General features: G+C 32.0%; 1 protein-coding gene across 1 annotated transcript; it reads right to left on the reverse strand.

The window, feature by feature from the left end:
• Positions 1–23,019: 23,019 nt before the first annotated feature.
• LOC115973377 (zinc finger BED domain-containing protein DAYSLEEPER-like) lies at positions 23,020–24,353 on the reverse strand. Its single transcript, XM_031093639.1, has 2 exons — positions 23,747–24,353; positions 23,020–23,534 (listed from the first exon to the last, which is right to left on the reverse strand). Exons 1-2 carry the CDS (start codon positions 24,351–24,353, stop codon positions 23,020–23,022), a joined length of 1,122 nt encoding a protein of 373 aa, XP_030949499.1.
• Between the last annotated feature and the right edge of the window lie 563 nt (positions 24,354–24,916).

Raw genomic sequence — 24,916 nt, forward strand, 5'->3', positions numbered from 1 at the left:
AGAAATACATGCCCTTGTAAGGGGGAGATGTGTTTCATCTTAATAGGGGGAGTGCTTACTTCCTTCTTCTTGTACATTGGTCTTGTGACCATTTGACATACATTGTACTTATATTTGGTTTATATATATTTTGATATATGTTATTTCACCTATCTCTCCATGTGTTGTTTCTTTTCTTTCTTTATACACATATTTCTTATTTTTTGTATACAATCTATTATTTCCGTTTCACACTAAGATGCCTTGATGAGTTTTGTGTAAAATGTTTCCGAAATACAGGTTGTTAAAGTCTACTTGCCATAAATTCTCTTCTTGCAAAATTTTTCAAGAGTTTGTGTTAAGATAGATTTTATTGTATTCAACCAGTGAGTATGAGTTGAGTGATTTATGACTTCTCTCATATGTTCATTTGTTTATTGCGGTTTTGTCACGGATTACCAAAGGGGGAGATTGTTAGGATATATGTAAATCATGTTAGGAACATATGTCATTATGGAATTGGCTAATCCTTTGACAAAACGCACTTTACTTGTATTTGGGTAGATCTAGGATGAGTTTAGTACTTCAAGGAATAAGAGTTCAAGTCTAGTATTGAAGTCATGCAAATCTGTCCAAGAAACAAGTGAAGAAGTGTTGATTCATTAAAACTTGATAGCCAGCTCAATAGCTCTCGATAGATACGAAAATCAGTTTTTCAGATTTGATTTTCGGTCGATGCTTATGTATTTGTGTAGGGTTTCTTTTCTCACAACCCTAGACATATATAAGGCTTATTTTAAAGGTCGTCACATAAGAGAATACAAGGAAAACACATGCAGAAAGTGACCAATGCCTTATTCTCTCTGAAAAAAGTGTAAAGTGTTTCAGAAATACAGGTTGTTAAAGTCTACTTGCCATAAACTCTCTTCTTGCAAAATTTTTCAAGAGTTTTTGTTAAGATAGATTTTATTGTATTCAACAAGTGAGTATGAGTTGAGTGATTTATGACTTCTCTCATATGTTCATTTGTTTGTTGTGGTTTTGTCACGGATTGCCAAAGGGGGAGATTGTTAGGATATATGTAAATCATGTTAGGAACATATGTCATTATGGAATTGGCTAATCCTTTGACAAAACGCACTTTATTTGTATTAAGGTAGATCTAGGATGGGTTTAGTACTTCAAGAAATAGGAGTTCAAGTCTAGTATTGAAGCCATGCAAATCTGTCCAAGAAACAAGTGAAGAAGTGCTGATTCATTAAAGTTTGATAGCTAGCTCGATAGCTCTCGATACCTCTCGATAGCTCACAACAGATACGAAAATCAGTTTTTCAAATTTGATTTTCAGCCGATGCTTATGTATTTGTGTAGGGTTTCTTTTCTCACAACCTTAGACATATATAAGGTTTATTTTAAAGGCTGTCACATAAGAGAATACAAGGAGAGCATATGCAAAAAGTGACCAATGCCTTATTCTCTCTGAAAAAAGCTATTGCGTCTTTGCGCCTTAGGATTTTGTAATCAAGTGCTTTTTGATCTTCATTGTTGATGAAGTGAAGAACTTTGCAGCCAACATCTTCTTCAAGTTGGTGATTAAGTCTTGTACTGAGATTTGCACAATTAGTTAGTCACGTACTAAGATCCGTGCAAAAGGGGTGGCGTTCATATATTGAAGAGTTCAGAGGTTCTGAAGCGGTGGAAGGTTTTTGTTGTAAGTTCATCTATGAGGATTGTAGAGTCTAGGGACAAAGGTTTTGTACTAGATCTGAAATTTCTTTTTACTATAGTGTATTGCTTTTTGGGAAGGTTTCCCCCTAGGTTTTTAATTGTGAAAATACTTTGTTTCATTGGTTTTCCTAGGTCATCATATCTTGTCTTATTTGTTTTTTTGTTGCATGATTTTGACATGATATTGATGTTTGTTTGTTTTAACAAATTTTATTTATAATAAATCTAATTAACAACTTGGGTTAAAAACTTGTTAATTCTATCAACCGGGGTCTAAATTTTCCCATCATTAATAAAATAGTACATGTTTTTTTTATTTATTTTATCCGTCCTGTAGTGAGTTGCATAAAAATTTATGCAATCCAAGTTAGATAAAAACATTGCACAATTTTTATTATTATTTTATTTTTATCTAATGCTAAGGGTTTAACGAGAAATGCTATGTTCATAACAAATCTCAGGTGATAGGTTGCTATTGTTACTGGGAAAAAAAATAATTTCAGTAGTGAATTCAAATTAAAAACCTGTAACAACTTGCTATCTAGGACTTGTAATGAAAGTGTTGTGAAAATATTATAGACGTAGAATTTCTCTATTATTAACTAGTAGAATATTTCAAATTTTGAAAAAAATAATTCCCGTGACCAAATCCTAACCATAGTTAGTGAAAGTTTTTGTTTTTTGTTTTTTGTTTTGTTTGTTTTTGTTTTAATAGGAGATTTTTTTTTAATTTTTTTAAATTTTTTGAATTTTTTAAATTTTTTAATTTTTTTTTTTTGTGTGTGTGTGTGTGTGTGTGTGTGTGTGTGTGTGTGTGTGTGTTAAGCATCATTCCTGATCACCAAATCATGATTAGGGTTTAGTGAAGCGAATGTTTTCAAATTTTTTAAAATATTTTGAAACTTTAAAAATGAAAAATTACATAAGTTGTAACTTGTAAACTTATCAGGGTTTTAGGAAGGATTAAACTCTCTTTACTATGATAGTAATGAATTAATAATTTCTCAACAATCAAGCGAAATCTTTGATGCACTTGTCATTGAAATCAATGAACCATCTTTGGCAGGTTAATGTTTGTTTGGGATGCACTCATAAGCTAGCTTATTGTTTTTTTTTTCCCCTACTATTTGTTAGTCTTATGCAAGTCACACACTTATTTTATTATTTATCTTTTATTTATAATACTTTCAACAAAAGTTAGATAAGTTGTTTCTAAATGGACACAATCTGCTTGTTTGTGTGTTTGTTTTTATTTCAGTAATCTAATTTTTCAAATCCAAACAAAAATTAGGTGAGAGAAAGAAAGAATAAAAAAAGTAGTAAACACAATTTGACATGGGCCAAACGGTTGTTTATTTGACATTTCCTCACAAGAGCCTTTTATCTTTCAGGAGCATGTCATATTGTCATGAGCACACTGCACACAAGAAGATTTCAAAAGGAAACTAGCACTGCGCTGAAGAAAATCAGAGAGAAATAGATATGGGACAGAGTCACAGTCACAGAGTCATATTTTAGATCTTTGAGGAAACTTCTCTGAAATGACTCTAATGCAGAAATAATTATTAAATACTCTTAAAATATAAAGAAATTGTGTTCCATTCTCTCACATTTATGGTGAACCTTATCAAGATTATAATGAGTAGAATCCATTATAAATGTGAGAGAAAAAAACACTATTCTCTGTGTTCTAAGAGTGCTTAAGAATTACTCTAAACGTGGTAGTATCTTTTTCAAGCAAGCTTGAGTTTTTTCTCCTCCGCCAAGTTTATTCAATTAAGTAAAGCTTGAGTTATTATCTTTCGCTAATATTATTCAATATACAAGTTCAGCCTGAGGCCTAGCTAGTTTTCTTTCGTACAGGTAAAGAAATTTAAGTTCCCTGGCCTCCATATATAGCAGAACATTTATATGAATTGAACCATGCTTTTCACAAGCTTGACGTGACTGCTCTAATGTTTTCACTTCCTGCCTAACAAGTTTTCTAAACTTGCACGTATATAATGTAGTGTTTGATTGAAGAGAATGGGAATAAGGATGGGCAGAGAGTAATTCGGTAAAAAGTTTGTCAACAATGTCATGGAGAGTTTGCTCCCATACCTCCCATCAAAAGAATGATAATGTTACGATCTGATAGCACTGATGAATAACTCGTCCAAAAAGAGAATAAGAAAAAAAAAACCATATGACTACTAGCTATTTCTAGCGATAATCACACAATTCCAATTACACAATTACATGATTAAATGGAAAATTATTAGGTATTCCTGGAGCACTATAAATGCGTACTCTCTCCTTTCACATGAATGATAGGTTCCACCAATTCATGGTGAGACCTACCATTCATGTGAGAGGAGGAAGTACGTATTTATGATACTCCGGGAGTACATAATAATTTTAAGGCAAACTCGTTTTTAGTGCTTAGATATGCTTTCAAAAACTGACACCTTGTTATGTTATGCTTAGGTATCACTGGATGAGTGTAAATCCTTTTTGTTCCATACATACAGTATAATTATATAATAAAAAAAAAATCATAAATCGAATAAGAGTTAGAAATGCCATCAATCTAACAGTTACAAAGTGAATATATTCTATTGTAATATTTAATTCAAATCATATAAAATAATCAATTTCGAATGGAGAGAATCTATTTTCCTATCCTAATAGGCCTAAAAACATTAACATAGTCATTAAATCCAAATTGGATGGTGACCCAAGGTTAAATAAGAAATAAAAAATAAATAAAACTAAGTCTAAGAGATCGTAATATAAATATATAAATTAAATAATGGCAAACCTAAATTACTAATTAGAAAATAAATCCTAAAAATATAGAAAAATAATAAGACGATGTCATAAAATGTAGTCAAATTTTTACTAAATAAAATTCTATTATATTAGGTTTTAAAATTCTATAAACAAAAGCATATCTCACATTGTATGGATATTGCATATATTTTGATCTCCCTAACTACTCCAATCCTTTGGATTATAATCTGAGCTAGTACTTAAAACTCTATTTTCATTGAATAGTCCAACATCAAATTCTTTATAAAATCCTCTGTTTTCATTACTTTATTTATTCAAAAAAACATTACTACCAAAGACTTATAGAGGTGATTTTGTGCAGAATTATAAAACCAAAGGACATGCAAACTCGATTGAGTTGCATGGGTTTCAAAAAAAATCATTGGGTCTTACTAAATTTTATCGGTTTAATTGTATAAGTAATCTAATTAAGACTAACTTAAGTTCTGATTTACTGGATCATTGATCTGGCTAATCCAAGTTTAATTAATCATGAGCATTAAACCAATCACTTAGGATTGATTATGCCGTTATTATCTGCGTAGATAGATGAGTATGGTCTATCAAAAAAGAAAGAAAGAAATATAATAATTAAAAAAATAAAGGCAAACCTATTTTACTAATTAAATAAATAAAGCCTAAAAATATAGAAAAATAATAAAAAAAACACAAAATAAAAAGACGATGTCATAAAATGTAGTCAAATTTTTACTAAATAAAATTCTATTATATTAGGTTTTAAAATTCTATAAACAAAAGCATATTTCACATTGTATGGATATTGCATATATATTGATCTCCCTAACTACTCCAATCCCTTGAAAAGTCTAACATCAAATTCATTATAAACTCCTTTATTTTCATTACTCTATTTATTCAAAAAAACATTACTACCAAAGACTTATAGAGGTATTTTTTGTGCTGAATTATAAAACCAATGGACATGCAACTCGACTGAGTTGTACCGTACGGGGTTAAAAAAAAAAAAAATCATTGGGTCTTACTGGATTTTATTGGCTTAATTGTATAAGTAATCTAATTAAATAACAAGACTAACTTTAGTTCTGATTCATTGGATCATTGATCTGACCGGACTTGCTAATCCAAGTTTAATAACCATGAGCATTAAACCAAATCGCTTAGGATTGATTATGTCGTTATTATAAAGACAAAATTTAACTACAAAATAAGGCTACAACCTTATTTAATAAAATAAATATTACTTCATATTTTGAAAATCTAACCATTGAATTACATGTTCTTTATACTCTTAATACAAATGTTAAATTTTGTGTCAATCAGATATTATTTACTATATGATCTATAAGTTTATATTTTATGTATAATTTTAAACTACAAAAACTTGCAATTTAAATAATTTATTGATGACATAGCTATTGATCCTTAATCTATATATATATATAAAACCGAAGCCTTTGCTGGCACCACAATTTTCCACGTCAGCATAACACAATATTTAAAAAATAAAAAATAAAATTAAAAACACTATACTTATCTTCTTTTTTTATTTTTCTTTTTTTGGATAAAATCTGATATTTTAAGCTAAGTTTAATCTAAAGATTTTTTTTTTTTTATAAATCTGCTATAAAAGGATAAGTATCTGCCCTATATTAGAATTTATTAATTTAAAACCCTAATCTCCCCTCAGCCTTCACGTCACCTCCTTCTTCTTCTTCTTCTTTTTATTTTTATTTTTATTTTTTATTTTTTAAAATGATTTATTATTAAATTCTAATGATTTATTATATTATAATTTATTAATTTAGAACCCCACCCCAATCAACTCCCCTTCAACCTTCACGTTACCTTCTTCTTCTTCTTCTTTTTTTTTTTTTTTAATTCTTTTTAACGATTTATTATATTAGAATTTATTAATTTAGAACCCCACCCCAATCAACTCCCCTTCAGCCTTCACGTTACCTTCTTCTTCTTTCTTTTTTCTTCTTTTTTTTTTTTAATTCTTTTTAATAATTTATTATTATATTAGAATTTATTAATTTACAACCCTAATCCCCCTTCAGCCTTCACGTCACCTCCTCCTCCTTCTTCTTCTTCTTCTTCTTCTTCTTTTTTAATGATTTATTATATTAGAATTTATTAATTTAGAACCCCACCCCAATCAACTCCCCTACAACCTTCACGTCTAAAACAACCTCTCTGTTTCCCGTCAGCCTTCACGTCTAAAACAACCTCTCTATTTTCTAATATACACTGGCACCCCAAAACTCAGATCCTCCCGCTGCTGCCGCCACCATGGATCACCGCCACTGCATCGATTTCTTTTTGCCTCTCCATCGCCGCTCAATCTAGCCCATCATATTCTAGGTCGGCAAATTATTTTGAGGTAATTAAAACATATTTTTTACTTTGCATAATTTCTATATATTGCTCTCTCTCTATCCGCTTCAATTGTTCATGGAATTTTGTTAGTTTGTGGCTGTGGGTTGCTTTGGATTTAAGTATTTTTTTTTTGTTTTTCATGGAATTTTGTTGGTTTGTGGCTGTGGGTTGCTTTGGATTTAAGTTTTTTTGTTTTTGTTTTTTTTTTCTTTGCAGATTTCCACGTTTTCTTCTTCTTCCTTTGTTGTCAAATCTATGGCAAAGAAGAATCATGAAATTTTTGTTATTAGATTTTTTTTTTTCCATTTTTTTTGTATGCGATTTTTATTGGATTTTTGGTTTTTTGGGATTCTTCTATTTGGTTTTAATTCTGGGTTTGTTTTAGTTGATATATAGTGTTTTTCTCATCTTCATTTTACATTGGTTTGGATTTTCTTTTTCCCTTTATTTTTTGGTTATGCAATTTTTATTGGATTTTTGGTTTCCTAGGATTCTTCTATTTGATTTCAATTTTGGGTTTGTTTTGGTTTGATATATAGTGTTATTGTCATCTTCATTTACATTGGTTTTGCCTTTTTATAAATTATTATAATCTTTGGGTCTTCATATATGATAGCCTGTGGAATGTTATGTTGGGGTTGCTGCCATTTTGGATTCCATGGGAATTTTTTTTAAAGGTTGGGGTTGGTTAGTATAAGTGCTTGAGATTGCTGAACATGTGTTTGATAGAATGCTCAGGTGTTTGTTCTCAGATTCATTTGTAATATGTCTTTTGTTCTCTGTTTAAAAGAATTCAACTATAAGAAATTACAAAAAGGTTATGGTTTGATATATAGAGTTATTGTCGTCTTCAATCTAATAAGACCGTGCCAATTGCATGGTTAACTCCAAAAAAATTTTAATCAGATTTTTTTCTACAGAAAGCTTTGCTATTACCCCAGTCCATTAAAAATCACTACTCATGTTTTAGTTTTAAAGTTGTAATATCTATTAGACAATATAGTATTTTGTGTTTCAATGTATTAATATTGTTCTTTTTTTAAAACAACAAAAAAAATTGTTATATTTGAATGATATCTTGAATAATCACTAAATATATATAGTATATTATTAATGTCAACTCTAATTCATAAGCATTTCATTTAATTATATAATTTATTCCAACTAAAATAAAATGAAATGAAGATTTGAAATAATATTTTAAACTACCATAAATAAATATTCAATATAAACTAAAATTAATAAATTTTTCTTTTTTAAAATCTAATTTTCAATAGTTTCCCGTGCATCGCACGGGTTAGCGACTAGTTATTATTATATTGTGGAGTGTATTGCATCATTTTGGCATACATCCAAAAAGTTTATTCTAAATTTATAAATGAATTTGACCGAATGGATTATTAAAATGTTATGCCTAAAAAAAAGAGTATTAAAAATTTATGATTTTTATTTAATTGTATTTTGAATACGAACCAAAGTTTAGTTTATATAATAAAAAAATAAAAAAACTAAATTATATGTCCAATTTTAGTTTTTTTTTTTTTTTTTTTTGAATCAGAGCTTGTTGCAAATTATTAAATTAACTTATTCTTTCTTATAATAATAAATACCATGGCCAAGAACCTTGGAACTCATTTAGCACATTTAGGTATTTCCAATAAAGATGTTTAAATTTCAAGTTTTTTCATTATAACTATTAAATTTAACAAATATATATATATATATATATTAAATACCATGAATAAAACATTTTACTCCTCCAAATAGCTATGTTAATAGTTAATAATTAAATCATAATTGAAATTATATTATTTTAGTTGATTAGTTAGAATGATATTCATTCACAAACATATAAATTTTTTTTTATCAACCTTGTATGATTAAGAATTATATATAATTTATAATACAAAATGGGTTATTTATTTATTTATACATACCTATATATTAAATTAAGGCTCATATTTGTGAGTTGTTCATGAACACATTATTACAGTTGAACTTGGCTCATTTAACACGAAAATTAGATAATTTTCTGTGTTTCTCTCTCTATAATCATCGTCCACTAAAGCAAGCAAATGAAATCGAAATGAAAAGCGAGTACATGAGAAATTATATGCGAAAGAAATTGAAGAGTCAGACCTAGAAATCAAATGGAAGAGAGCTTAGAGAAACTAAAAAGATAGGGTTTGTGATCCATGTGTGCGGAGGAGAAAGAGCATCCAGTAGTGAGAAATTGTTAGGATTTTTTGGAGCTCGATCAGATCGAATCGAAACCACAAAGAAAGAAAGAAAGAAAGAGAGAAAGAATCTGAGAGAGAGAGAGAGAGAGGGAGGGAGGGAGAGAGAGATTTGTTAGAAGAAGGAAAATAGAGATGTGATTGGGGTTGTCCCCACTTGGCAACTCTCTCTCTTTTTCTTTTGTTTATTTATGGCCGACCTATCTCTCTAGTCTCTCCCTATCTATCACTTAGCCTTTGTTTATTTTGGACACTCGTTCGTATTTCAATGTGTCTTGTGAAATTGGGCGCTGGACACAAATGCCACCCTTATTTTTTTGGACTTAATTTAGGTCTAGTGCATCCAATGCACTAGATTCGGTTAGATGGTGACACGGGTCCAAAAGTGGATACATGTCGTTATCTCAACAGGTCCAGTATTACTAGACACTAAACTTAAGCCTGGCCCTATTTTTTTACTTTACTTATTAAGTAGTAATTGGATGGGCCCACCTCTACGCATCCGCTTCTGATAATAATACTCTTCTTTATCATCAGATTAAGACATCAATTCATTTTTTATGTAGGTAGAAATTGAACTCTAAATCTCTTATACTTTACTATTAAACTAACTCATACCTGTAATACCTTTTAAATATAAATGCATTGGAAATACGGTACATTTAGGTAGTGTGTTTTAGGCCTGTTTAGATTCTGTCTATAGTCGACAAAACCGGTTTGCACCGATCCGGACCACACCCATTTGAGCTTCACCAAAGGTGTATGGCATGGTGGTCGGAGACTGTTTGCGATTACTGACGAAAGCCGATGCGGCGAGTGGTTGTGGGTTTTGCATTCCGATGTGTAACCGAACCGACCGCCATGTATGTATATCTATATATATATATATATATAGTTTAACATATACGTATATGTATATGTAATCATGTTTCAGTTTTAAAATAAAAGAAATTTCTAGAGAGAGATATAGAGCACCAGTGCTATGCAGTAGAGAAAAGAGGCGTGAAAGTGAGAAAGGAGAAGGAAGGTAGAAGAGAAAAAAATAGGGTTAAGTTTAGTGATTTAAAACGACATCGTTCCATTAATTTTTTTTTTTTTTTTTAATCTGATACAAAACAAATTTGTTTTAGTTTGTAGGTTAATTTTCTGAATCTCTTTAAATGTTGTCTTCTCTTATCTCTAATCTTTTGTCTGCCTCTCCCCCTTTCCCCTCTCTCTCTCTCTCTCTCTCTCTCATTCCTCAGCCCCTGCCTTCGCCACTAGCCGACCACCATCGTCCACTGGATGCCACCGTTTCCAAGGTTTCCCCTCTCATCTCTCCTCTTTGTCACAACTATTATCTAGAAATTTCAAGAGAATGTTTTGATGCTTAATACCTAGCTAATATGGTTCTACTTTCTATGCTTTCTTCCAAGTATGAAAATTTATATAATGCTCAATATATACCTGCTTCTCCTTGCAATGCTTTTTAGAAAGATGGAGAATTTGTTTGAAAATTTTGTGAAAGATTTTGAACATGTTTGTTTGTTTTGTTTTTTTTTGTTTTTTTGTTTTTTTGAATATTTGGGTTGTTTGATATTTCTATGTGGGTTGCTTGATGATTCTTTTTTTTTTCTTTTTTTAATTATTTGTTTAATTTATTTTTGCACCGAATTAACCGCATCGCCCCGCTATGGTCAACCGAACCTGATGTAGACTGGTTCTTGCCCTTCATATGGGAGGTGCGGTCCAACATGAGGGCAAACTGCACCCTATAGGTGTGGTGCAAAATTCCCCCCCATAAACAGCCGCACCGCACCATGTACAGGCCTAGTGTGTTTGTGTTTGTGTTTGTGTTTGTGTGTGTCCTACTTACGTGCTGTTCTATTCATGATAATGACATTTACAACAAATATTTTTTTCATATATTATTATTAAATTGTTGAGTGTATTGCATCATTTTGGCATACATCCAAAAAGATTGTTCTAAAGTTATAAATGAATTAGTATTATGCTCGTGCGATGCACGGCCTAATTAAAAATTATATATGTTGAAAGTTGAAACTCTATTAATAATTTATGAGTCACATGATAAAAACAAATTAATTTTGCAACATGTGTGCATAAATATATTGAGTCACTTTGTGTATACATGGTGTGTAGTATATAAATTTTACATATTAAAACATAAAATTATGATATATAATCAAAATATTTAATTTATTTTAAATTACTTGAAACATTTAATAGAATTTGAGGTGGACGACGTCAACTCAAGTCGTCCCTCTCTACCCATTTTTTGTTCATAAAAAAACTACACACACACACACACACACATATATACACACATAAAAACTATATATTCAAAACAATAGTGAGAAACCTATCAAATTTTGATTAAACAAATAACATATTTCTATCATTCTTACCTCTACTTCCATATTGGAAAGTTGCGTTGCAAGTACTTTTTTCTCTCTTTGACTCCCTTGTTTTTGTGCCTTGCATTTGATTCTTTGGCATATCTTTATGCTTATTTAGACTTGCATATTTGCAAATTCTATTGTGTCTCCAACTTGCATGTCCAGCATGTATCTGAAATATTATTTTTCCATTTACATCAATTAATATTTATATATATTCAAAGTTAACCAATGGTAAATGTTATCATTCTAACATAAATCTCAATATTAACCAAAAAAAATCTAACCTATTCTTTTTCAATCTTTATAAAGGTCAAAATTAACAAAATGCAATGACTCAATCTTTTTCACTTTCTCATCAAGGTTGAATTTGGATTCTTCAAAACTGTATTGAAATACAACATATTAAAATAGTTTATTGTTAAACTATTTTAGTTCACAAAATACTAATTTAAGAAAATATAAATTGAACTATTAGAAATAAGAAGTTCTAAAATTGTACTAACCCTTTTCTTTTTGTTAGCATCTAACATTAAATTAATGTCAAGATTAAAAAAAAATATATATATATATATATATATATATAATGTGTAAGTAAAAGAACTTTCATGAAAATAATTAATAAATTATAACAAATACATAAGCCAAAAAGAAGATTGTCCTCAAAATCGAAATTGAGGGGATGGAAACAACATATCAATTTTAAGGAAATTAGCTTAAACAAAAGCAGCAAATACATAAAACCTATTCAATTTGATTATAATTAAAAAAAAAAATTAGAGTAAACAAATACATACTTGTGAGGTTGTAAGTGTTGTAGGTAGAAGGAAAGACTAAATCAAAAAACTGAACAATTGGTAAGAGAATGAAAAAATACATCAAATAACCATGTGTGTGTATATATATATCCTAAACTTATTGAAGAAGTTGACTTGAAAAAAAAAAAAAAGTCCAGAAAATCAAAAAGGATATAGAACTTCTCATATCAAGAAGTTCATATGGAAAAAAAAAGAAAAAAAAAACGAGTCCATGACGTTAATGACATTAAATTATATATATCCTAAAAAAAGTCCATAAAATCAAAAAGATATAGAACTTCTCATCTCAAGAAGTTGATATAGTATAAATGATAAAAAATAAAAAATAAAGTTGATATGGAAAAAAAAAGTCCATTATGTTAAATTAGAAAAGATATAGCTTGTTAATTTAGTTTTTTCTATTCAAACTAATTAGGTCTCTTAGGTATGGTAGTTATATGCCACCAAATAACTAAATTTAATTTTTTAAACAGAAATTTGATAATTTTTTTGCAATTTGATGCACCCACTTTAAACAAAATAAACTAAAGAAAAAAAAAAAAAACAAATTAAACACTACGTTGCTGTATTTTTATCCACTTAGAAATATAGCAAGTGTAATTCAACTTTAATCAAATTAAGATTTTTATCCACTTAGAAATTATAGTTGAAGAAAAATTATATCCACTTAGAAATTATAGTTGAAGAAAACCTATATATATTTTTTCTTAAAATCTAAGAAAATTTCAACAATTTGGTGTCGCCACTTGGCGCAACCACAACATCTAAATCTAACTTTTATTATATAGTATATGATCTGACTGAATGGATTATTAAAATTTTCTGCCTAAAAAAAAGAGTATTAAAAATTTATGATTTTTTTTTAAATTTTATTCTAAATACGAACCAATGTTTAGTTCATAAGAAAAAAAAAACTAAATTATATGTCTAGTTTTATTTTTTATTTTTTGTTCGAATGAGAGCTTGTTGCAAATTATTAAATTAACTTATTCTTTCTTATAAATAATAAATACCACGGCCAAGAACCTTGGATCTCATTTAGCACATTTAAGTATTTCCAATAAAGATGTTTAAAGTTCAAATTTTCTTATTATGACTATTGAATTTAACAAATATATATATTTATTAAATACCATGAATAAAAAATTTTACTCCTTCAAATAGCTATGTTAAAAGTTAATAATTAAATTATAATTGAAATTGTGGGGCCCGAAATTTGAGGTCCCGGCCCACTTTGTATTCAGGGCCCAAAACCGAAGCCGAGGAGCCCTACTGCCAAGGACGTATGATGAAAGCCCCTCAAAGGCCCAAGGATGTGGCCGAGGACGACCTCACGCTCAACACCTCACAAAACGCCTGAAGAAAAGGACAAACTCAGTACAAGAGCAGTACAAGGGAGAAAGTTGCCAACACCGTAATGTGGAGCCCTGCGTCTGACAAGCCCATACTCCAGACCATGCTATTTAACTTTTCTCAACCACCCCCAACCACTCTGACGTATGGATTGATAGAACGAGTCAATACCCCAAAAAGGCAAAACTGACACGTAGACGAAAAACGGGAAGTAAACACTGGTATAAAAGGGGAAGAGAGCCAAGGGAAAGGGGGGGGGGGGGAAAGATCCTACAAAAAGAAGAAGGGGAAGAATGTGATGCTCCTCGGACTAAGTCCAAGGACTCAACCCTCCGAGCTACACCGATGTGAAGCCTAGCTATCCTGGCCAAACCTACCTTCGTATGAGCTTCCATGAAAATCATGACTAAACCGCCGTCCAACGACCAAGGTTCAGCCTTTCTAGTCCACTCTCTATGAATTATATTGTTCGGGCCTTTTACATACGAGCCCAATGTCATTCTTGGGTCGCTGAATAATTGTGTCCTTACAGAAATTATATTATTTTAGTTGATCAATTAGAATGAAATTCATTCATAAACATATAAATATTATTTTTATCATCCTTGTATTATTAAGAATTATATATAATTTATAATACAAAATGGGTTATTTATTTATTTTATACATACCTATATATTAAATCAAGGCTCATATTTGTGAGTTGTTCATGAACATATTATTATAGTTGAACTTGGCTCATTTAACAATCAAGCTTAATTTAAACTTTAGCTTGGTTTGATTGCTATATAAAGGAACATAAACAAATTTCTTTTCCAAGTCAAGCCCGACATTTCATTTGCAGCCCTTGTTTCTTCATTCCAAACTCTCTCATCTCTATACTAATTACTAATACCAACTTATCTAGCTCAAGTGTAGCCCTATCGATAAAAGTATGTGGATGGCATGTTGAGCATGAGCAGAAGAAATAAATGAGATGCATAACTTTGTCAATTAAGTGCCCTGCCAAAGATAAATATTTCTCTGATTTTCGACCATCCAAGAAGTATCAATGTTCAACCTCTCTAGAGTTTTAGTCCTTATAACCTCAGGCTACTATTATAAATGTTAGGCTCTTTTATAGTGGTACTTTGGTTATATAATATATTATAAGCCTATTTAAAAATCTCTATATACTACTTTCATGTTCGTGTGTTTTAATAAGTATTATTGTTTCCTTAAAAAAAAAAAAGTTCAACCTTTATACTATCTCAAAAGTCGAATCCATACAATGAAAAGCACTGAGCTTCAACAAATCGATTTGTATCTTTCCTGTCAATAAGTCAATGACTCAATGTGCACAACAAAACTGCTATGTAGATTATAGCCTATAGGTTGCCCAAGGTTAACTGCAAACTCATGGCCCAAAATGTAGACCCCATATTTTGTCGCATTGTTGGTACTATCTTAACTATATGTTACTCCATTGAAATACATTTTCCATATGATGTTTTCCATTATTAATGTATATCCTGAAAACAAATTTGTAGTCCTATTTTTGTGTTCCATTTTATGCTTCATAAATCACAACTTACTATGTATTTATTTAACTTTTTTTTTTAATTATAAAATAACTGAAGTCTAAAATGAAAAATAAAATCATACACATGGCATATGTAATATAATTGGTGGAGTATAAAATAGAATACAAAAAGTAGAATAGAAGATTTCTATTCATATGAAAATTGGGCTGCAACACCTTTTGCCTCAACAAAAGGAAAATTGGGCAACATAATTTGCTATTGCTCATCCATTCATATATTTCTATAGATGATATTGAATTTTGATAATAGTAAGATCCATTTTGCAGTCTTAGAGCATTCGCATCAGTCTCAAGGAAATTTTAGTTCAATTTGGTCTAAAAGGCACATTTTTACTACTTTAGCTAAGATACTATTCATCAAGGATGTCAATACCGTACCGGAGGCCGTACCGGTTTGGCTACCGGTACGATATATTTCAGATACCGGTCAATACCGGTATACCGTTTCGGGTTTACCGCTATTTTTATATTTATAAATATATATATATATATATATATATATATATGTATGTATGTATGTATGTGTTTGTATATATATATATATTATAATAAATATAAAAGTTTACCATAAAACATTTCCTCAATTCAAAACTAATTATTCATGGTTTTAAACTTTAGTATCAATTAAAAGGGAAAAAAAATAAAAAAAAATAAAATAGAAAGCTTAAAAGTTACCATTGCATACTAAAAAAACAAATAATACTAATAAGTTAATGCAAATAAGTTACCATTCTTTCCTAACAAAAATTCAAAAATTACAAAAAAAAAAAAAAAAAAAAATTTATGTACCGGCCGGTATGCCCGGTACCGGCCGGTATTGCCCGGTATTGGCCGGTACGGCCGGTATTTTTACCGGTACGAAACGTAGGGGTTAACCGTACCGGATCACCGGCCGGTACGGTATATTCCGGCCGTACCGGCCGGTACGGTACGGTATCAACAACACTGCTATTCATAGAGAACTACATCAACCTTAATACTCTATGACATTTCTATTTTAATTTTTTAATCTTTATCTCTCTCCATTAGTTTTTGAGGAAAGAGCTCTACAAGAATGAAAGAAAGAGAGTGGTAAAGGGAGAGAGAAATTAATATTAATTTTTTTGTAGATGAATAGTGGTAATATTGAGACTATTTTGTAAGTTTAGTCATTTTTCGTGCATTGAGTCTAACGTGAGTGCTCTTACCATCTTTAAATGTGACATTGATGAATATGGGTCAAGGTTAGTGCATGTTTGGTTTGGGTTTTAGTATAGGTCTAAAGCTTAATTGATGTGATCCTTCTCCAAATGAACACGAGCTATTAAGAATGAATGGCAGTTCTTAGATCCAAAAAATTTTGATGGCAACAAGGAAGTGTCTTTACTTAATGACACAATATTTTCTACACTGTCAATGCTAATGATCAAATCACAAACCCTTTTACTAATAGTGCAACATGCTCGGAAGATCTCATTTCGCTGATCACTATAATCCACCCTTGGTGTGAGCAATAACCTCTGAATCACTAAAGACCTCCCTAATAGCACGCCTTCCTCATCTTCTTGGACCTCATTGGGACCATATTTATATGGATTAGCATCATTATACTCTTCTTCACCCTCCTGTTCATCCTCTGCCCCGCCCTCTTTTGATACTACCAAATTCGATTGGGACCACGATAGGGAGGGTTACGCGCTTGGTTATCACGTCGCTCTTTGTCATCATGATTAGGGTTTGGGGCAAGAAGGGTTGCGAGTGCTTCTTGAATCCCACGCAATTCTTGCTAGGTCTATTCACGAAACTGTTGATTATTTTCATGAAATTGTTGAGTCTCTTCACGAAACTTGTAGAACTCAATCCTAGTAAGGATTGGGTTGTTGACGTCATCATCGCTGTCATTGTTGTGGTGGTCACCGTCTCACCTGTTAGCCATCAGACCAGGGTATGTTAAGGTTCTGATACCAACTGATGTCATGGAAGTTGAAGAAAGCACACATGATGCTTTCTACATGATGCTCTTTTTGATAGACAGAAACAAAACTGCTAGTTTCTGGGTAGTATATCTCGAATCCACGAGGGGTACCTTAATCCACAAGGTGATAAACTGGAATACAGCAGAGAAAAGTTTAAGAAAAACTCTGCAATTTTATTGATAATAATCTCTCTTGTCTTTAATGGCTACAAAACATATAAATATTGAGAAAGTAAAACCTTAGGACAATTAGGAAACATTTAAAATCCTAATTCACACTAATTACGTGATTATGTGATAAAATACCAAAATTAACCAAAAATGGTAAAATTGCGTTAAATGCAAAATCGTAAATTACTGACCTTAAGGGTCGCCCCAAAACAATTATGAACTTATTTTGATTTTTGAGTAAAAAGTTATTAAGGAAAAAAAATTACTATAAACGACAAAATTGCAGTTTTCGAGGCTTAAACAGAGGAATTTGCCAATTTCAGGGGTTCCCTTGTGACAAAGCGACAATTATTGCTCAGAAGGCAGTTTCGCTTCAGCCTGCCAAATTTCATGCAATTCCGACTCCGAGGCCCATGATTTCTACTACTACCTTTTTGTCTTGTGTGATGATTTCAAGTGCGCGTGAGAGTCTAGAAAGGCCATGATGGTCTGTTCTACATCATAAGATGACAATTTTAGCCATTAAATCTTAACTGGATTCTAGTCCCAACAACCCTTGCAGGGTCACCATTATGACAACCATAACTTGGTACCAAAAATGTTTGGATATCCCTCTTGGTACCAATATATATAATGCATCATAATGCATCCTACAAAATAATACATCTCACTATGTACATCATAATGCATTTTGTACATTTTACTATATGCATTTGATTATGTAGTGTGGTGTATCATTCCACTATGCAATATTCCACTAGTTCACATATTCTATCAAACAAAAAGACAAAAGACAATGATACATCACATTGCATAATGTAGAGCATAGAAAATAGTTAAAGTCAATTATAGAGCAAATAAGTGACCTTACTTTGGGTAGGGATGGCAATTTCTGCCCGACTCGTGGGTACCCAGCCTAACCCGACCCTAATGGGCTAGGTTTTACCCGAATCGAGAAGGAATAAGGTCGGGTATGGGTTAAAAAAAATTGAAGCAGGTTCAGGTCGGGTCTGGGTTTTTGGTCGAGTTCGGGTTTTTGATAAAACCCAGACCCAGACTCGAACCAGACCCGGTTACTTTGAAATTACTAAAAACCCCATTATATATATATATATATATATATATATAGCTATAAACAAACCCTAACCTTCATTTCAGCTCACGCCTCACTCTTACAGAAGCACACTCACGCATCACCCTTACAGTGCCTTACCCTCACAAAAGCACACTCACAGTCACAACAGCCTCACTCACGCCTCACCCTCACACCTTACACAGTCACACGGCCTCCGTCTCACTCACTCTCAAGCATAGCCGGCCCAAGCTCTCTGCCTCTCACCACCGGTCTAAGCTCTCTGCATCGCTGGTCCAAGCTCTCACTCACTCTTGATCTCATCGCCGGCCCAAGCATTCACCACTGGTCCAAGGTCTTACCACCTTCCCTAGCTGTTATCGCCGGTTTGTTCTCTACTTCTCTTCAAATTTTTTTCTTAAGTATTTCATAAAATGTTTTTTTTTCTTTTTTTTCTCTACTTAAGAAAACTCAAAACTATGGACTTCAACCATTTTGTGCTACTTCTAGTTATTGTAGGTTAATACATGACAGGTCTCTTACTCCATTTTTTTCAGCATCAGCTTCCTTTGGAAGCTTCATTAGCTTCTTCCCAAACCTTTTATTTTTTTTACCTTTACAAGTTGAAAGTTGAAACTCACTTTCCTTTTTAAGTTCCAACAACTCAAACAATATTCTTTTTCTTTGGCTTACACAAACCTAGTCACCCAGTCCTCTTCACTTCACATGTAGATTCTACTCCACAAAAAAATTCATTCTACTCTTGTTTCAACTTTAGAATTTCAGCTTCAAATCCAAACTAAATTATCTAGTTACTGTGAAATTTATTAATGAGTTCTGTAGCCTAGCAAAGCCTTTTCATGCATGAAATGATTTACAATTATGAGAGCTGTGAGAAATTCTACATAATTCTATAGGGTGCTTGAATTCATTTAGTGCGCAATGTTTTTTTAGCTCCTTTATTTACAAGAAAGGGAAGTTGTGTGATGCTAAATTTTGGGTATATGGTTTGGTTTGTCAATATATGTTAAATTGTTAAAGCCTTGTTATGTTAGCTATAAAAAAGTGAGTGGGACATTTCATTTTTAATGAGTGAATAATTGAGTGTAGTTTAATGGAAAAATAAATTTTATGGGAAAATGTTTTTCAAAGAAAGTGTAATTGTTTAATGGAAGAAATTGTTTGTTGTTTTTTGAGTTTGTTGTGAATGCAATGCCTAAAACGGAGATGGAAGACAAACAAATCTGGTTCTCCCTTACCAAGCAGCTCTCCCTTGAGAACAGGACGTTGTCCTTTGCCAGCTATGCAGTCTCCTTTGCCATTTTCACGGTCACCCTCGCCATTATCGCCTTCTGGCAGCCCACCCTTAGGATCACTATCACCTTTATGCCCATTAAACAATGAGTAAATGTTTGAATTTGTCGTTAATCATGTTTAATTATCATTGGGTTCATAGAATTTGTGAATCTGTGTAATTATGAATTTGTGCCCGTTAATCAATGAGTATGTGTAATAATGAATTTGTGAATATTTGTTTTGATTGATAGAATTTATAACTCCCAAACTTTTGAACCAATTAGGAGTCCGAAATCCCCAATGGTGGACTTAGTGGGAGAGGACTTAGAGGTAGAGGAACAAGAAGGGAGTTAAGGGACAGGGGAAGAGGGAGAGCAAGAAAGTACAAATGAGGATGAGGATACAAGTAGAAAAAAGAAAAACTACCTCAAATGTTTGGGAGCATTTTACAAGGAAGAAAGTTGATGAGAAATTTAAAGCTCAATACCATCATTATAGCAAGCATTACTTGGGTGACTCTAGCCAAGGTACATCTCATTTGCGTAATCATTTAGCAAGATGTCCATGGTAGGGGTGGCAAATGGGCGGGTTGGGTCATAAATGGGTTGGGTGTGTAATTATCCATTTATCCATTTATGACCCGTTTATATATAAATTAATTATCCATTACCCGCCCAACCCATTTAATTAGTAACCTGCCCATTTAACCCAATATGACCAAAATACCTCCAAAACTAGTTGAATACCCTATTGACTTCCAAAATTACCAAAATACCTTTAAATACCCAAAATGACCCAAATACCCCCTAAACTTTCAAAATTACCAATATACCCTTGAACATCCAAAATTACCAAAATACCCCTAGAATGATAAATATACAAGTTTTCTCATTTGTCAAATTAGTTAGACAAAAAAAAAAAAAAAAAAAAATCAAAAATTAAACTAGATTCCTGAATATGAGCTATATTTCCATAAGGTCCAACATTATCCATTTTTTTAACATAATCCCACTAAAAATGTAAAGATCCAAAATTTTAGGTGTGGCTAAATCTTTTAAACAAATATAAGCAACTTCTATTTTATGTAATTTAGAAACACATGTATGTCTCATAATTTCAATCCTACTCATTAAAACATGATTAGAGATTGGAACCTAAAGAAATTACTAAGTAGCTCATAATTCAACACCAATATCAAAACAATAAAATTTATAACCTTAATTAACATTGCCCAAAAACTTAATTATGCTCCAGCAATCATAGAGAAAAATAAAACCACAAACACAGTAATGAGCTATATTTTAGCTTAATTTTTTAATGAATCTTTATCAGAATAGTACTCTGACATCCACAATGAAAACCACTTAAAATTTGAAGCCAAAGATGGTTGCACCTAAACAACTCCAAAATTGGCTGTCATGTGCTTTAAAGAATCAAATGTGGAGGAACCCAGGATTTCATCAAATATAGTTTTAGTACAAATAAGGCAAACGGAAGAGAAACTAATCAGCAAAGAACATAATTTAAGTATAAAACCATTGGTGCTCAACAATTTCGTCATGAATTTCCTTAAATGAAATCATCTTATACATCCTCTGCTTCTCACTATCATCAAATTCAAGAACGGATTCTGCAACAAAAGTTCAAATATCAAAAGATTAACATGTGATGGATGGCAACTACAGAACACACACACGTCAGTAGGAATGTATGTATATTAAAAATAGAGCAAGGATCAGGGAAAAAAGGTCAAATAGTGGACGTTGAATGCCAGGTTCAAGTATAAAGCCATAGCAGTAAATCCCAAATTGACTCTTATAGCATAGTGTCATGGGTCCTTGGAGCTCAAGTGCCGAACTCTTTCAATCAAAACCAGACAGCGTATTATGATTGGTCTAGGATCACGGCAGAGAATATGCCTAAGATGTTTGTTAGTGTTCATTGTTCAGGTTTAGATAATTATAACATGCTACCTAGTACATGCTCCTGCAATCTTCTCATTTGTCAAGTGAATCTAAAGCTACAAACTTCAAATAACTATAATTAATTGGAGCGAAAATAAATGTTTTCTCATTACTCAAAAAGTCCCAACCCACACAACTAAAACAAAACTAGAAGAAATGATAAGAATTATGAAAAGTATTCTCCTACCAAAATAGAATCTGAAAGTCCAAAGTATTAAAAATTTAAAACCCATGTCTTACATCTAAAGCTCATTTAAATAAGAATCCTAGCAGGAAACCAGAGAAAGTAATCAGCAAATGAGTTACATAAATAGGTTTGGCCTTGATGCCTTATATGTGGTCTTGAGCTTCCTTGAGGGTGGTCGAATTTTCTTGTAAACCAGAGGGAACTTGATTTTGGAATTGTGGAACAGCTTAGAGCTCTCCCTCTTGCAAAGTTTAGCGGGTATGGTGGCTATTTTGATGATTTGAATGCATGGGAACCAAAAATGCAACATATCATCAGGCATTTAATTAGAAATATATTAAAAACAACAAATAGTCTAGAAAAAAATACTTGGCATTTAATTAGAACTAATTGAGCTGGAATTATTAAAATTACCTAAACCTCATCATTATATGTAACTTGTCCAGAAATGCATGGGTGTTCAAAATTCTCCACAAGGTGCTCATCATCATGATCAGGTATAACTAGCAAAGTAAAAAACTAGTAAGTAAATAGAAAAAGGGAGAATGCATAATTTAATAAAAATTACAAGTATATGAAAAAGATATTTACTCTGCCCAGTAAACAACCAGCTACGGGAACATAACAAAGCCTCTGCATTTTGTGGCAATAGACAACTGCGGTACTTATCAAGAATTCGACTACCAATGCTAAACGCAAACTCTGAGGCAACAGTAGTGATAGGAATACTCATAATGTCATGAGCCATTAGTGAAAGTTCTGGAAAGCTACCACAATGTGATTCCCAATATTCAAGAATATCCAAGTCCATTTGAGTGTTATGGTCAAACCGGGCCTCTTCCAAATACACATCTAATTGTGACTTACTATTGATTGAAGCAACAATTTCACTCTTAAATGTATCAAAACCAACAATATCAGCATCTCTTACCTTCTCATTAGCACGACTACTAGATGCATTTTCAACCATATTGTGTGCTTCATAATTAGTGGCGCGCAAATATCCTTCAAAAAGGGAATATAACTTGTTACGAAGATCATCACCATTATTGTCCCATTAGTGCCATAAAGTCGCCTATAACTGAACTCCACAAACTGCAACTTATACTAAGGATTTAAAATTACAGCAAATGATAGCACAATGCTGTAACAATCCCAGTATTTATCAAATTTTTCTTTCATGCTTTTTGCCATGTTACTAATTACTACATCTTCATCTTCCATCTCTTCTAAAATACGCAAATGAATTTTCCATACACCATGAAAGTATAAGTTGGCAGTAGGGTATTGAGTGCCTGAAAAGAGAGTGGTGATGTCATAAAATGGCTTCAAAAATTTTGCTATCTTCTCAGCCTTATCCCATTCATCATCTAAGGGACAAGTGCAAAAGCTTCCATCAACAATACTCAAATTGTGAAATGCATCCCGAAATGTAAGAGCTGTCTCAATCATTAAATATGTCGAGTTCCATCTTGTTGGCACATCTTGTCGCACTTTCTTACTAGTTAAATTAGGGAGTTCTTGAAGACATTTGGCAAATCTTAACTTCCTCATATCATTGCCTCTCACATATTTAACACTTTCACGTATGTTGTGCACAGCATGCTCTATAATTTTCAAACCTTCTTGTACAATAAGGTTTAAAATATGAGCACCACAACGAACACAAAAGAACTCACCACTACAAGGCAAAGATGATCTAAAAGAAGGGTTTTTCTTCAAACTATTCACCAAGGTATCATTATAAGAAGCATTGTCTAAAGTGATTGTAAATACTTTTTTCTCAATGCCCCATTCTTTTAGAATGTTAACAATCTCTCTCCTAAAATCTTACCACTACGAGGAGGTGGCGTATGAGAAAAACATAAAACCCTTATTTGCAACTCCCAATTTGCATCAATGTAGTGTGCAGTGAGAACCATGTACTCATTCGTTGTGGAAGATTTCCACAAATCTGATGTTAAGCAAATCTTGCCCGGGACTAACTCTAAAGCACGTTTGAGATTTTCTCTTTCTTTCTTATAGATTTTTAGAACATCTGACTTTGCTGTATTCCTACATATTGGCTTAACATCGGGATTTAGAAAGATATGAAGCTCTCTATTAACCTTATGCTCTGCAAATGAAAATGAGTAATTATGTCTAATAATTGCCATTGCAATCTTTTCACAATACATATCTTGATCAAGGGGAGGACGGCAAGGCACACTATCATTTTCTTGATGACATTTCTTAGCATGACAGCGTAAATTACTAGTCCCATTCTCCTTATCTGCCATTAAAATATTAGTACATTTTCTGCACTTGACTTTTCGATGGCCATCTTCATATAAAGGTAATATTTCGAAATCATTCCACACTTCAGAAGTCCTACTCCTACTTCTTTTGCTACCACTTGAAATTGTTTGTTCAAATTCATCCATCCCCTCAGTTACAGACATGGTTCACCTTAAAAGATAAGACAATCAAAATGAAAATTTCTACAAATATATATTTCAAATCAACCAAAATCACAAAAGGCAGAAACATAGGTGACAATTTGAACAGAACCCAAAAGGTAAAAGTGGATAGATGCAAATCATCAAACACCCAGAAAAGAAAAAAGACATTAACTTAGAACTCAAAACCCAATTGAGAGAGGGGTCTTAATCTTACCTTGAAAATCTTAACGAGTCCAAAGCCACCTTCACCGAGCTTGTGAGTTTGTCTACACTAACAGAACAAAGTAAACTATTACTAGTGGTTTTTTTTTTCAATCATTATACAAACAATCAGTTTAGAATGCTAGAGTAAAAGTACTACCTACACAACTAGTTGTTGACTTATAACAAACACGTAATTTACATTTCAAACCCACAAACAAAAACAGAGAATAAAGACAAACCCACAAACAAACAAAAAAATCAAATGAAGAAGAAGAAGAGTTGAGAGCCCATTTCTCCATTTCAGTTCGACACAAACAAAGAGAGCATTATCTTTTGCCAAGCATTTCATCAAACACGTA

The sequence above is a fragment of the Quercus lobata genome, unplaced genomic scaffold (assembly GCF_001633185.2).
Source record: "Quercus lobata isolate SW786 unplaced genomic scaffold, ValleyOak3.0 Primary Assembly Scq3eQI_222, whole genome shotgun sequence".
NCBI classification, from domain to species: Eukaryota; Viridiplantae; Streptophyta; class Magnoliopsida; order Fagales; family Fagaceae; genus Quercus; species Quercus lobata.